The sequence below is a fragment of the Oryctolagus cuniculus genome, chromosome 5 (assembly GCF_051225735.1).
Source record: "Oryctolagus cuniculus isolate XC-2025 breed Fujian yellow rabbit chromosome 5, ASM5122573v1, whole genome shotgun sequence".
NCBI lineage: Eukaryota > Metazoa > Chordata > Mammalia > Lagomorpha > Leporidae > Oryctolagus > Oryctolagus cuniculus.
The window spans coordinates 64,526,184-64,540,112 of record NC_142871.1 but is presented as its reverse complement, the minus strand read 5'-3'; the positions used below and the strand labels follow the sequence as shown (position 1 = coordinate 64,540,112).

Here is a 13,929-nt window from a genome sequence, read left to right as displayed (position 1 = left end):
TCTGCAAGCATTTCTGTTCAAGATGGCTTTGTTTTAAATTATTTGTAGATCATCTATGTTACAGTAGTGCAGTTTCCTATGCAAACCAGTTAATTGGAGTAAAAGGGAGAAGCAAAGGGCTTCATACTTTGTCAAGGTCTTTTTAGGATTAGAAGAGTCATTTTGAATCCTGATTGATTATGAAACCATTCCTGTATTCAACCTGAGTTTTGGCTTGACTTTTACATTGTTTCTTCATTTTATCTACTTCTGATATGTACGAGGAGTCTTCAGAAAGTTTGTGGGAGGGGTGGGTGTTTGGCCTAGCAGGCAAGTTGCCAGCCAGGATGCCCTTGTGCCGTATCAGAGTGCATGGTTCACGTCCCAGGCACTTCCCTGCTGGTGTGCAGGAGTCATGTGAGTCAGCAGTGGTGGTTCAAGTACCTGGTCCCTGCCACCCACTTCCAGGTTTCTGATCTTGGCTGGCTCATGGCTGTTGTAGGGAAAAAAACCACTGGATGGGAGCTCTGTCTTTGTCTCTCTGCCTCTCAAATAAATTAAACCCATAAATAAAAGATTTTTTTTAAAAAAAGTCAAGGGGCTGGCATCGTGGCTCACTTGGTTAATCCTTGGCCTGCCGTGCCAGCATCCCATATGGGCGCCAGTTCTAGTCCTGGTTGCTCCTCTTCCAGTCCAGCTCTCTGCTGTGGCCCGGGAAGGCAGTGGAGGATGGCCCAAGTGCTTGGGCCTCTGCATGCACATGGAAGACCAGGGTGGGGGGGTGGGGGAAGCACCTGGCTCCTGGCTTTGGATCGGCGCAGTGTGCCCGCCATGGCAGTCATTTGGGGGGGGTGAACCAACAGAAGGAAGACCTTTCTGCCTCTCTCACTGTCTATAACTCTGTCAAATAAAAAAAAAAAATAAAGTCAAATATAAAAAAATTGTGTTCATGAAATGAGTGTTATGAAAAAATATGCATGGATTTCAAAATTTTTTGCACCAAAGGAAACTTAACCTTTTAATTTTCTTTTCCCATGGTGAGTTTATGGCATTCTCTGGTATGATGCAAGAGCAGTCAGATCAAAGGTGATTCTTGGAATAGGCATCTGGTCAGCACTGAAAGTCGTCCATGTTTTGTAATATTTTTACACATGTAATTACCATTTTTATTATCTTAGGCATTTCTGGTTTTACTGGTCTTGTTGGATGGTCTTGAAAATGATTACTTTGGGAGGCATATACAAAGATATTTTGTCCATGACTAAAACCGGGGGATTAAATATACCATGTGCAGTGTACTCTCTGGAATACAAACATTTTTATTTGGCCTAGTAGTTAGTACATGATGGTAGATATTATTATGAAAACACAATGTATGTAGATTCAAATAGGGTGTGTGTATGAACACATAAAGTTGACTCAGCTCTTTGTAGATAAGTGATAAATACATTTCAGTTTCTCATATATTTGAGATAGTGCTGAGATTATGGAAATTATAATCTCTTCGGTGGATTCTTGTTCTCTGAACTGGCATATGGGTCTGATTTTGGGGACCTGAATTTTCAAACATTGTTGGAAATAGCCTAGAAATTTGTTTCTATAGGGGCCGATGCTGTGGCGTAGTGGGTAAAACCGCTGCCTGCAGTGCCAGAATCCGTATGGGCGCTGGTTCAAGTCCTGGCTGCTCTACTTCTGATCTATCTCTTTGCTATGGCCTGGGAAAGCAATGGAAGATGGCCCAAGCTCTTGCACCTGCACAAGATGGAAGACCTCTCTCTTTCTCTCTGCCTCTTTGTAAGTCTTCCTTTCGAATAAATAAATAAATCTTTAAAAAAAAAGGTTTATGTATTTATTCAAAAGTCAGAGTAAGAGAGAGAAAGAGAAAGAGATCCGTCTTCCATCGCTGGTTCACTCCCCAGATGGCTATAATGGGCAGTGCTGGGCCAGGCTAAATCCAGGGCTAGGAGCTTCTTCTGGGTCTCCCATGTGGGTGCAGGGGCCCAAGTACTTGGACCATCTTCTGCTGCTTTCCCGGGTACATTAGCAGGACGGTGGATTGGATGTGGAGCAACCAGGTCTCAAACTGACACCCATATGGGATGTTGGCACAGGCGGCCGCTCTACCTACTAGGCCAGAGCACTGGCCCCCTACCCTAGAAATGTAAATGAGCAATAACAGTTAGAGGGAAAAAGCTCTTAATTTAGTAGAATAAACTCAAAGAGTTTTAACAGAATGTTGGCATAGCTCAGGTGAACAGTGAGGGAAATGCCATCTTCCTGGAAGGCCCCTGGGTGGAGCCGAGGACTGTCCTATGGAGCTGTAACTGGCATTGTGTTTCTGTTCTTCTGATTGCAGACACTCAGAGGAGGAGTCCAAAATAAACTCAACCCCCGACCTGGAAAGGTGAGCTCATCTTCTGTTTCTAGTCTGGATTTCATTTTGGTCCACAAAGAGTACAACCAAGTGCACTGCCTGCCTCCCATTTTGTAGGTGGTGATCTACAGTGAACCTGACGTCTCTGAGAAGTGCATGGAAGTGTTTAGCGACGTCCAGGATTGCAGCTCCTGGAGCCTGTCCCCACTGATACTCATCAAAGTGGTTCGAGGCTGGTGAGAATGGCACTTCCCCTCCCTGTCTGCCGGGGTCTGTGCTGAGCATGCTGAGTTACGTCTCTGGGCCTCACCGCTTGTGTGAAGCCGTCGTTAGCAACGCCAGGCTCAGAAAACAACCAGTCGTGGTCAGATAAGGAATTCATTTCTAAGAAATACCGCTTTGATGCAAGTTTCTGATTATAGGAATGGTTCCTAGTTATGGTAGAAATATCAGAAGAATAAAGTAGAACAAGCTTCTTTCCCCTACGTGTCCCCCAACGCGTTGCTGTGGATTGATCATACGTCAGAGCCCATCAGATAATTTTGGTCAGTAAACGAGGTTACTAAAAACTGCACTGTCATATTGAGAGGCCAAATGTGACTTCAGAAGTGTGTAAGGACAGACACTTTTGCTGACTTTTCAATGATTGGTCAGTGAAGGACTAGCTTCAAATTTAATTTACTTTCTCATTTTTCTTTTGGTTAAAAGATAGTTTTGATTAAATCAAGAAACTGGTAAAAATGGGAGTACTTTGACAGTTTCTGAAATTGCTTTTTTAAGATTTATTGATTTGAAAGGCAGACTTAGAGAGAGAGGGCGAGCTTCCATCCACTGGTTCACTCCCCAAATGGTCACAACAGCCACAGCCAGGGCTGGGCCAGGCAGGAGCCAGGAGCCAGGAGCTTCATTTGGATCCCTCACATGGGTACACTTGGGCCATCCTCCACTACTTGCCCAAGCACATGAGCAGGGAGCTGGTTTGGAAGTGGAGCAACCAGGACTAGAACCAGAGCCCTTACAGGATGTTGGTGTTGCAGGCGGGAGCTTTACCTGCCGCATCACAGTGCTGTCCCCTGCTTTTATTCCTAAGTTGAAAGATTGAAAATTACATTTAAAATGTATCATAATTTGATTTTATATTTTTATGTGAGAGGCAGAGTTATAGAGAGCAAGGGAGAGACAGAGAAGGAGAGAGGTTTTCTATGCACTGTTTCACTCACTAAATGACCACAACAACCGAGGCTATGCCAAGCCAAAGCCAGGAGCCCAGAGCTGCTTCTGGTTCTCCCATGTGACTTCAGGGCCCCAAGCACTTGGGCCATCTTCTGTTGCTTTCTCAGGACATTAGCAGGGGGCTGGGTCAGAAGTGGAGCAGCTGGGACATGAACTGGTGCCCATATGGCGTTGCAGTTGGCAACTTAACCTGCTACACCACAATGCCATTCCCACATTTTTGATTTTAATGGAACAGTGCTTTTTGCCTTCAGTGACCTTATTTTGTTTCCTTGGAAGCATAAGCACTTAAAGACAGCACTTGCATTGACTTGACGTTTTTCTTAGTGTTTGGCTGTTCTTGGGATGACTGTTTTTTGAATGCTTTCTGCTAGCATGCATGGAGTCCTTTCTATCAACATCCGTTGATATGATTGTACCATGTAAGTTAGAATTCCTCTAAGAGAAATGTTTTCTACACATAAAAAGAGGGGGGAAGCACTGTGGCCAACCCTCGTTTACCTGTTGTGTTCTCATTTGGAGGTCTTAACCAGCTGAGAATCCCATAGGACGTTAGTAGCTGTACAGTGTTCATTTTGATCATTGGAAAGTTCTCTAAGACCCTGATGTAGTTCTTGAATTATCAGAAGCTTCGTTAGACCCTGTCAAATTTTAGTTTCAAGGAGAGTTTGTTATTTTAATTGCTAGAGACTCTGTCAGTAACATAAAGTTCTATGTAGTGGAAGTGAGCGGGAGTATCTGAGTAGTCAAAACCTTTCACTGAAACTGGCTAATGGTTTCTTTTTTTTTTTTTTTTTTAACCTTAGCTGGATTTTGTATGAGAAACCAAATTTTGAAGGGCACTCCATTCCGTTAGAAGAAGGGGAATTGGAACTCTCTGGTCTCTGGGGTATGGAAGATCTTCTGGAAAGAAGCGAGGAAGAGGAGTCTGAGAAGTCCGTGGTAATTGGCTCCATCAGGCATGTGGTCCAGGTGGGTTGTCCTAAATCTGGATTTCATTCGTTCTTTAGTGTGTTTTTTAAATGCCAGGAGAGAATAATTTTTTAAAGATTTATTTATTCAAAAAAATTTTTTTTAATTTCGTGTTTTTAAAAGATTTATTCAAATTAATGAATTACAACAGAGAGAGAGAGAGAGGGAGAGACAGAGGAGAAAGAGAAATCAATCGAGCTGTTGATCAGTTGGTTGGTCTTCTATCCACTGGTTCACTTCTCAAATGCCTGCAACAGCCAGGCCAAAGCCATGAGCCAGGGACTCCATCCAGGTTTCCCGCACGAGTGAGTGGGGGCTCAGCCCCTTGAGCCATCTTCTGCCTTTTTTCTTCTTCTTCTTCTTTTTTTTTTTTTTTTTTTTGGACAGGCAGAGTAGACAGTGAGAGAGAGAGACAGAGAGAAAGGTCTTCCATTGCCGTTGGATCGCCCTCCAATGGCCTGCGCGGTGCACTGCGCTGATCCGAAGGCAGGAGCCAGGTGCTTCTCCTGGTCTCCCATGGGGTGCAAGGCCCAAGCGCTTGGGCCATCCTCCACTGTACTCCCGGGCCACAGGAGAGAGCTGGCCTGGAAGAGGGGCAACCGGGACAGAATCTGGCATCCTGACCGGGACTAGAACACGGTGTGCCAGCGCTGCAAGGCCTTCTGCCTTTCCAGGTGCATTAGCAGCAGTGTGGTTCGGAAGTGGAGCAGCCAGGACTTGAACTGGCACTCTGATATGGGGTTGCCAGCGGCCCAAGTGACAACTCAGTCCCCTCTGCCACTGTGCCTACCCCAGGAAGGAGTCTTACTTTAAGGGAAAACTTCATTTTATGAAATGAATGATAAGGAAAAGTATTATTTGATTGATACTTTATGGATATATTTTCTATAATTTAAGTGTCTGTATACTTTAGAGTGAATTAGAAAACGGTCTAACTGATGAAGTGTTTTTTTTTTTTTTTTTTTTTTTTCACCATAAATCCTCAATGTAAATCTTTCACTCCTGGCCCTTGTTCTCATCTTCTACTTAGTAACCTGGTTGTGGTGAGCCCTATATGATCATATTTTCATTTACTTAGTATTTTGGTTACTCATGATTTCTGATTGCTTTGAGTGGTTTATAATTGTTCAGCTTTGTACCGATAATCCAAAAACTATCCAAGTTGATAGTGCAACTCTGGGGTTTCATGTAGGTTGAAAAGAATATTATTTGAGACATTTGAGACTACATTTTGGATTTGGTACAATTTCTTGGCTACTTTTTTCATTGAGGAGAAAGATATTATCAGAATCTTTGTGGCTCATGAGATTATTATTTCTTTTACCTTTTCAAAACATAATTAGTGACATTGCCTAGCAATTGAGACACTGTTTAGGATGCCCACATCCTGTATTGAAGTCCCCGGATTCAAGTTCCAGTTCCATTGTTGATTCCAGCTTCCTGCTGATGTACACCCTGGCAGGAAGCGGGTGAGACCTAGTGTGAGCTCCTGGCTCCTGGCTTAGCTCAGATCAGCCCCAGTTGTTGTGAGCATTTTGAAAATTAACCGGTGGGCAGGAGACCATCCATATCTCTCTCTCTCTCTCTCTGTCTCTCTGTCTTTGTCTCTCTGTCTGTCTCTCTATAGCTCTTTCTTTATCACTCTTTTTGCCTTTCAATTAAACAAAAATATTAACATATTTTAATATAATTAATGGTATCTTCCAAGAGGAAATTAAAGTCCCAAGTTTGTGTAATAGAGATGGATTTCGAGATGCAGTAGAGAGAAACTGGAAGATTCCAAATTGAATGAGAACGAGGAGCAGTTTTTGGTAGAGGAAACTGATCCTTGTCTCCTATGTCAACCTTTCCGAGTGACTTAGATGGTAATTGGTGTCCTAAGTGATGTGATAGGAAGTAATACATGAGGAGCCCTATTTCAAAATGTCCTCATTAGTGGAATATTTTACTTACAGTTTTTATTTATTGTCCAATAACATTGGCAGTAAAACAATGCTTAAAATATCACCTGAATCCCACCCAGAGCAAATGTCCTCTCCCTTCATTCTTTACCCTTTGTTGGCCATTTTCTATCTGTTTTTGTACATGTAATCATAATACAGATACGGTGCTCTATTTTTAAAAATTTATTTATTAGAGAGAGAGAGAGAAAGGGAAAGACAGGAAGTGAGATCTTTCATCCACTGGTTCACTCCCCAAAGGGATGCAACCAGAATCCCGAAAACTCTATCTGGGACTCCAAGGAGCCTTAGCACTTGAGCCTTCCTCGGCTGCCTTCTCAGGCGTGTTAGCAGGGAGCCAGATCAGAAGCAGAGCAGTTGGGAATAGAACCAGCACTCTGATATGGGATGCCAGTGTCATGAATTACATTCTCTCTGCAGACTGGGTGTGTGGATCCTTGGATGCGTCACAAGATATACGTGAAGGGGTCACCTTTATAATTCCTTAGCATTGTTCCTTTTGGTAGTGTCTGAAAGAGCCTTGCCTGACCTGACCCGTGTTGCAGTTCACCCAGCTCTGCAGCATGGGAGAAGCTCAGGAAATCCTGAGTTGGCGCTTGGGCTGTCAGCCAGGAGGGCCTGCTGAAGAGTGTGCAAGGACCATGGACCTGCAGGGCCTAGAACAGGGGTCATGGTGCAGATGTTGTAAACCACCATGAATGGGTGCTCTTACCTGTGTAGATGGGAGACGAAGTGATAGTCAAGGAGGGCTCATGGGCACAGGAAAGAGCTGAGGGAGAAGCCACGTGCAGCCATGCTCTGGCCCAGAGTCCCTGCACCTGCACCTGCACGTGGAGAGTTAGCTCAGAACCAAGCACCGACTCCGGTGACCAAGGAGAGCCAACTGAGGATGAGAGGAAGAAACGTCTCAGGACTCAAGTCAAACCCATTTCTGATCATCTTGGTCTGACTGTGACCTGGAGTTGTGTGACTGAGCAGCGTACTGTGACGTCACGGGTGGGATGGGGCAGGATGACATGGCAAGTGCGCCATGACATGGGAATATGTAAAGCAAGAACAACGAGGTGACCATGAGTTAAGTGCGTGTATAATGTTCTATGTGCCTGTGTGTTTTTTTCAGGATTACAGAATTAGTCAGATTGACTTATTTACTGAACCAGAGGGGCTAGGACTCCAGAATTCCTACTTTGATGACACTGAAGAAATGCAAGGATTTGGTGTCATGCAGAAGACGTGTTCCATTAAAGTACACTGGGGCACGTGAGTATTTTATTCCAAATGCGATTTTAACCACATGTTTTTTTGTGCAGTTTGAGTGTAGTCCTGGAAAGAAGATACAAGATACGGTGATTTGTTGTCCTGTTGACTAACCATGAACTAAACTGTATTCTTCATAAGGCACATAAAATGCTGACTCTTTGGCCCCTGTGTTACTGTGACTCACCTCTCAGAAACAATAACCATTTATTAGAGGAAGTGTTTAGTGGGAGGCTTTCCTTATCGCAGAGGAACCTGATTCATTCAAGGCTCCGTTACAGATTGGTCACTTTTAGATGGTAACTTGGAGCCTGTGTGCCTGGTATTTCAGTTGGGCTGGCAGCCAGCACGCAGGGTACTTCTGTTAGGATTTGCACACGATGCTGCCCACAGCCCCTAGGGTGTTGGTTTCACAAGTCACAGGGAATGGGCGAAGGAATTGGGAAAATCTCAGACAGGGGAGGCATGGGGCCAGCAGGTGCAGACTGCAGTCCTGCAGAAACGCGGCCTCTCAGTGGAGTGTGCAGCCCGGGGCTGTGGAGACGCAGATGGAACTCCGCAGCCTCGTTGCGTTTTGCTGGAAGTTTCTCCCTTTTCAGATTTGATTTTTATGTATGATTTCTAATATGTATAATGTGTTAATTCAGTGGTGATATCTGATTTTCAGAGACTGTTCATGAGTTTTTACTAATGGGATGTGCAGTTAAGCAGGTGTGTAGTCTCCCCTATCCATGCTACGGACTGTCTCTGCAGCGAATGACAAGGTGCTCCTTCTTTGTGTCTTTTGCGTTCTGTTGATCACTAGAAGTCTTGGCGTGCCGCTGTTCTTGGAAGAATGATTTGATTATGCAGAACGTAGGAGCTGGGTAAATCAGACCTCAGAGACTCTGACTTTGGTTCCTCCCGAAATAAGGAACTAAAAAGTGCCGTCTAACTAAGGAGTGTGACCCTTGAGGCTGGGAAGGCAGTCTTGTTCCCCGATATGTCCTCGGAGCTCCCAGGAAAAGCCAGTAGACATTAGGAAGGGTGGGTTTTGACTTGACCCAGGCAAGGCCTTGCTGGCGGTTAGGGTGGGTAACATGCAGGTGGGCTGCCTCCGCAGGGAGAGTTTCTCGTCACAGAAGGTTTCCTGCAGAGGAGGGGGAGCAGCTTACTGCAGGGGTCTTTGCACTGAGAGAAAAGTGTGAGATGGATGGCTCCTTCGAGACTGTTGGTTCATGGACGTGTGTGCTTGCTTCTGACACCTGAAATGCAACACCTGGGAAGAGAGTTTGCAGAAGGTCAGTGTGCAGCTAAAGTGACCCCTAAGTAGGTGCCACTCAAGTCGAGAGCAGGAACCCCACCAGCCCCAGGTGTCCCAGTGTGTGCGTCCCCTGTGCCGACCCCTCACCCAGACAAGTCGAGTGAGAGGGAGGACTGTGGTGGTTCTTTGTTGACTCACAGGGACATATTCAGCTGGGCAGAGGTAGGGTGTAAAGAGCAGTGTTAATCCAGATAGCTCCTTTGCTGTACAAAGTCTCTGTCCTAGAGCATGGTACACTGCACTGCTTTTTTTTTTTTTTTTTAAAGATTTATTTACTTGAAAGAGTTACACAGAGAGAAGGAGAGGCAGAGAGAGAGGTTCCCCCATCCACTGGTTCACCTCCTAACTAGCTGCAATGGCTGGAACTGGGTAGATCCGAAGCCAGGTGCAGGGGCCCAAGGACTTGGGCCATCTTCTACTGCTTTCCCAGGCCATAACAGAGAGCTGGATCCGAAGTGGAGCAGCCGGGACTAGAACCGGCACCCATATGGGATGCCAGCACTGCAGGCACTGCCACAGGTCATAGATTTAGGTCTTTAATCTATTTTGAATAGATTTTCGTATAATGTGTAAGGCAGGGTTCCTGCTTCATACTCCTACATGTGGAAATCCAGTTTTCCAGCACCATTTGTTGAAGAGACTGTCCTTCCTCCAGGGATTGGTTTTAGCTCCTTGGTCAAATATAAATTGGGTGTAGATGCTTGGCTTGATTTCTGGTGTTTCTATTCTCTTTATTTATTTAAGAGGCAGAGAGACAGAGAAGGAGAAAAAGCTCCTGTCCACAGTGGCCCCGGGGTGGGGGACTGGGACCCCACTGCAGAGCTCCAGGGTGGGCCACGGGAACCCCCTCACTTGAGTCATCACCACCACCTCCAGGGTCTGCGCTTGCAGGAAGCCCTGTCAGGGCCAGACCGGGTTGCAGACCCAGGCGCCTACTCTGATGCAGGGCACGGGCATCTTACGTCCTAAAACATGGTCAGGGATTAAGGCTTTCACAAATACAGACCTCTAACAGCAACTGAGCTGTGTCCATTGCCACAGTCTGCTCCTGAATGATGAGTCTGCTGTGTGTCGGGTGCTTTTCTGAGCACTGGGAGCACAGGTGTCCCTGCCCTCCTGGGGAGTGGCACTGCTGGGCGTGGATGACACAGGTGCGCTGCGCCAGGTGGGATGGGTTACAGGGCCCCTCAGTTATAGCAGGAGCAGAGGCAGCGCTATGGGGGTGGGGCAGCTCTCTGGGGCCTGGAGGAAATGAGGGCACCTGCCTGGGGCTGCGGAGCGGGAGGGGGCAAGGAGGGGTCACAGGCAGGACAGCCTATGGGGGCAGAGGGGAAGGAGGCCGCCCCAGGAGGAGGCCGCCCCAGGAAGATCCCCAGGCGCCCCTCCCACCTTATCAGCCTCTTTTATGAGGTAGGGGTGGGGCCTTAATTGAATATACATATACGGCTGAGGTGGGGTCTGGGTGGAGTTTAGTGTGCCCTAGACTTTTTTTTTGGTGTTTTCATGGTACCTTCACCTGGAGTTTAACTTCCTTCTCCTCCTCCTGCCTAGTCTCTGAGGGGACGCAGGTGCATCTTGGGAAACTAGGAGTTTCAAACTGACAGGGGAGGGGATAAAGTGACAACGCAGGGCTGCCAGAAATTCCTCCGACTCCCTGCCTGCTCTCCCCCATCCCCATATCAATAGTGGTGGCAGGGAATGGTCAGGTGCGGATGCACTTTGAAGGTAGAACCAACAGCATCGGGTGTGTTTGGTTGGGAGGGGCAAAAAATGTCCAGGGCATAAACTCAGAATGTGCTGAGCTGGAGGCAGCTTGGAGAAGCAGATAGGGAGGGAGAGAAATTCAGGAGTTCAGGTTTGGACAGGCTGAGCCCAAGGGTCATGGCAGGAAGCTGACTGGATGTGTGAGGCTGGTGTTCAGGGGAGAGGCTGGACATATAAATTTAGGGGTCATTGGCAAAGAGACAGTATTTTAAGCAGGCACAGGATGGGGTCCCAAAGCAGAGTGAGTGCAGTTAAGGGGAGAGGAGCAAGATGAGCCTTAGGCACGTTTATCCAAGGGTACTTCAGAATGATCAAGGCAGAGTGGAATTAAAAGATAAGTTTAGGGACAGGCAGGTGTTGTGGTGCAGCTGGTCAAGCCACTGCTTGGACGCCTGCAGCCCAGATGGAGTGCCTGGGTTGAGTGCCACCTCTGCTCTCTGTGCAGCTTCCTGCTAACTTACCTGGGAGGCAGCAGATGATGGCTCATGTGCCTGGGCCCCCGCCACCCATAGAGAGACCTGGATGGATGGAGTTCTGGGTTCCTGGCTTCAGCCTGGCCCTGACTTGGCTGTTGGGGGCATTTGGGGAGTGAGCTCATGGATGGGAAATCTCTGTCTCTGTGTTTCTGTGACTCCACCTTTCAGTAGATGAAAATAAACATTTTTTAAAAGATGTCTTTATTTCAGTGCAAAAAATTTTGAAGTCCATGCCAATTTTTTTTTTTCACAAGACCCATTTTCCAGAACTTTCTGAAGACCCTTCACGCCTCTGATTGGGAAGAAAAGGAATCTGAGCTAAAGAAATGCTTTCATCTCTTGCTTGCTGCCTTCAGTTGTGTCACATGAAAGGAATCTCTGCATCTCTTTTCTCCTCTCTGAAAGTGTTAGCTTTAAGTCGGGAAGCATCACTTTCCTTAGGAAGGAATGAAAAAGACACCTGCCATACTGGGCTCATGACAGTGTCTGGAAGACTGGATGACTCAAGCCTGGGCTGTGTTGAAGCCACACAGCCTTTGTGTTTCCGCCTTTGCAGTAAGGTTGGCTTTGCTTCACAGGCGGTAGTTCCCAGCTGTCATAGCCTGGAATTTATAATGGGCTTGAGTTCCTTTCTGTTTTCATTAGGAGAATGGAAAGCTGCCTTGGGTGGCAACTCAGAGTCTGCGCTCCTTGAACTTGGTAGGTGAGCTTGGGCACTGGGCCATCAGTACTTTTACAGATCTGTAAGGAAAGTCTTGATGCACGGAGAGAATTAACAGATACGCAGTACACGAGCTCATGTTGCTTCTGTAGTGTGCCTGTCCCCTCAGCTGGCATAGAAGTCTGCTTTGTAGAGTTGGCCTTTGTAGATTCAGTTTCCTTATTCCAGGCCCATTCTGCACACACACAGCAGAAGGGTTTGTCCTATTACACTGTTATTTGAGGAAATGAGTAATTTCTAACTCGGTTTGCCCTTTTGATTCTTTTGAGTGTACTTTGTTTTTAAGTCTGCAAGCAGCTGGCCAGTCCCAGCACCCACCCTCCCAGAGGTGAAAGAGTACTTTTCCCAAAAAGGGAAAAAATTTCCAATAAAAGCAGAGATTCTAGAACTTCATAGATTGTATAAAGAGAATCTTGCCAAAACCCTCATTTAGCCAAGGAAGGCAGGCACTGGCCACTTTCTGCAGACTGGGGCCATCGATCACAGAATGTGGGCTAGAATGCAAGTGTTCCAAAGGCAAAGGAACTTCCCAGTGGGCACACGTTTGTTGGTCATTTTTACTATGAAATCTGATGTACACCAGAGAGTGCATTCTCATATATATGTAAGTAATGGAGCCTACAGTGAAACAAACCCCATGGGCGCTCTGCCCACCTCGAGACCTGCAGAACCCTGTGTGGCCCCCTGTGGTCCCACCCCTGACTCCTCCACACATGAAACCGTTCTCATGAGATGTCCCATAATGATGACTGTTGGCTGCATTTGATCCTTTTTTTCACTGCTATTTAATATATTTTTTAATTAATTAATTATTTATTTTTTTGACAGGCAGAGTTAGACAGAGAGAGAGAGACAGAGAGAAAGGTCTTCCTTCCATTGGTTCACCCCCCAAATGGCCACCACACTGTGCTGATCTGAAGCCAGGAGCCAGGTGCTTCCTCCTGGTCTCCCACGTGGGTGCAGGGCCCAAGCACTTGGGCCATCCTCCGCTGCCTTCCCGGGCCACAGTAGAGAGCTGGACTGGAAGAGGAGCAACCAGGACAGAATCCAGCACCCCAACCAGGACTAGAACCCAGAATGCCGCGCCACAGGTGGAGGATTAGCCAAGTGAGCCGCGGCACCGGCCTGCTATTTAATATTTACCATGTATATTTCATTGAGGAGTCTTAACACTCAGAACCCAATTTTTTATCATGAAGGTTTTCAAACACAGACACAAGAAAGACTAATTCAGTGATCACTAGGTACCATCCACTTAGATTCCGCAACTGTTGGCATTCTGCCATATTTGTGTTATCTTTTCCTGAGTCCTTGAAGCTGTAGATGCCATGACCTTTCAGTCATCGTTTAGCCTGAATCTCATGCATCATCCTGCCTGTCAAGATTACACCTAAGAAAATGAACAGTGTGCCCCTGAGACTAGCTACTTTGTTGTCCAGAACCAGATTTTCCCAGAAGGTGTGATATTCTGGATTTGTCTGGAATGTTTCCTTGTGATATTTAATTTTGACTGCTTGATTTTGGATGTGCAGGGGGCTGGGTCTGGAGGATTGATCAGGTTCAGGTTGAACAGTTTTGGCAAGGGTGTTTCATGTAGGTCGTGCCGTGTATTTGCATCACAGCGGCATGTGCTAACCAGTTCACCCATTACTGCTTCCAAACTTGCTTGCTTGCAGTGGTGCCTCCCACAGCCCTCTATTGTAAAGTACCTTTTCCCTTTGAGATTTCCAGCCTACCCTCCTGTGAACAACCTCAAAGTCAGCACATTCCTAGTTAATCTTGCAAGAATCCAGTGGGATTCATGTACGGCCATGTCTGGGGTTAGGGCGATGAGACTTGGGATCCAGCAGGAAACACTGTATTTGGTTTAGGAACAAATGAACAAGATA

The 13,929-nt window shown here is 46.4% G+C and overlaps 1 protein-coding gene across 3 annotated transcripts in view; it reads left to right on the top strand.

Moving 5' to 3' along the window:
- Positions 1-13,929, top strand: part of CRYBG1 (crystallin beta-gamma domain containing 1) — a 205,088-nt gene that overhangs the window by 163,082 nt on the left and 28,077 nt on the right. For 2 of the 3 annotated variants that reach the window (XM_070073735.2, XM_070073738.2), the window contains 4 exons: positions 2,336-2,383; positions 2,471-2,589; positions 4,393-4,558; positions 7,640-7,779. In XM_070073735.2, the coding sequence (XP_069929836.2) occupies positions 2,336-2,383; positions 2,471-2,589; positions 4,393-4,558; positions 7,640-7,779 (473 nt within the window). Of the gene's footprint in view, positions 1-2,335; positions 2,384-2,470; positions 2,590-4,392; positions 4,559-7,639; positions 7,780-11,288; positions 11,451-13,929 lie in introns of those variants that run through there. The other variant, XM_089332772.1, reaches the window with a different exon arrangement.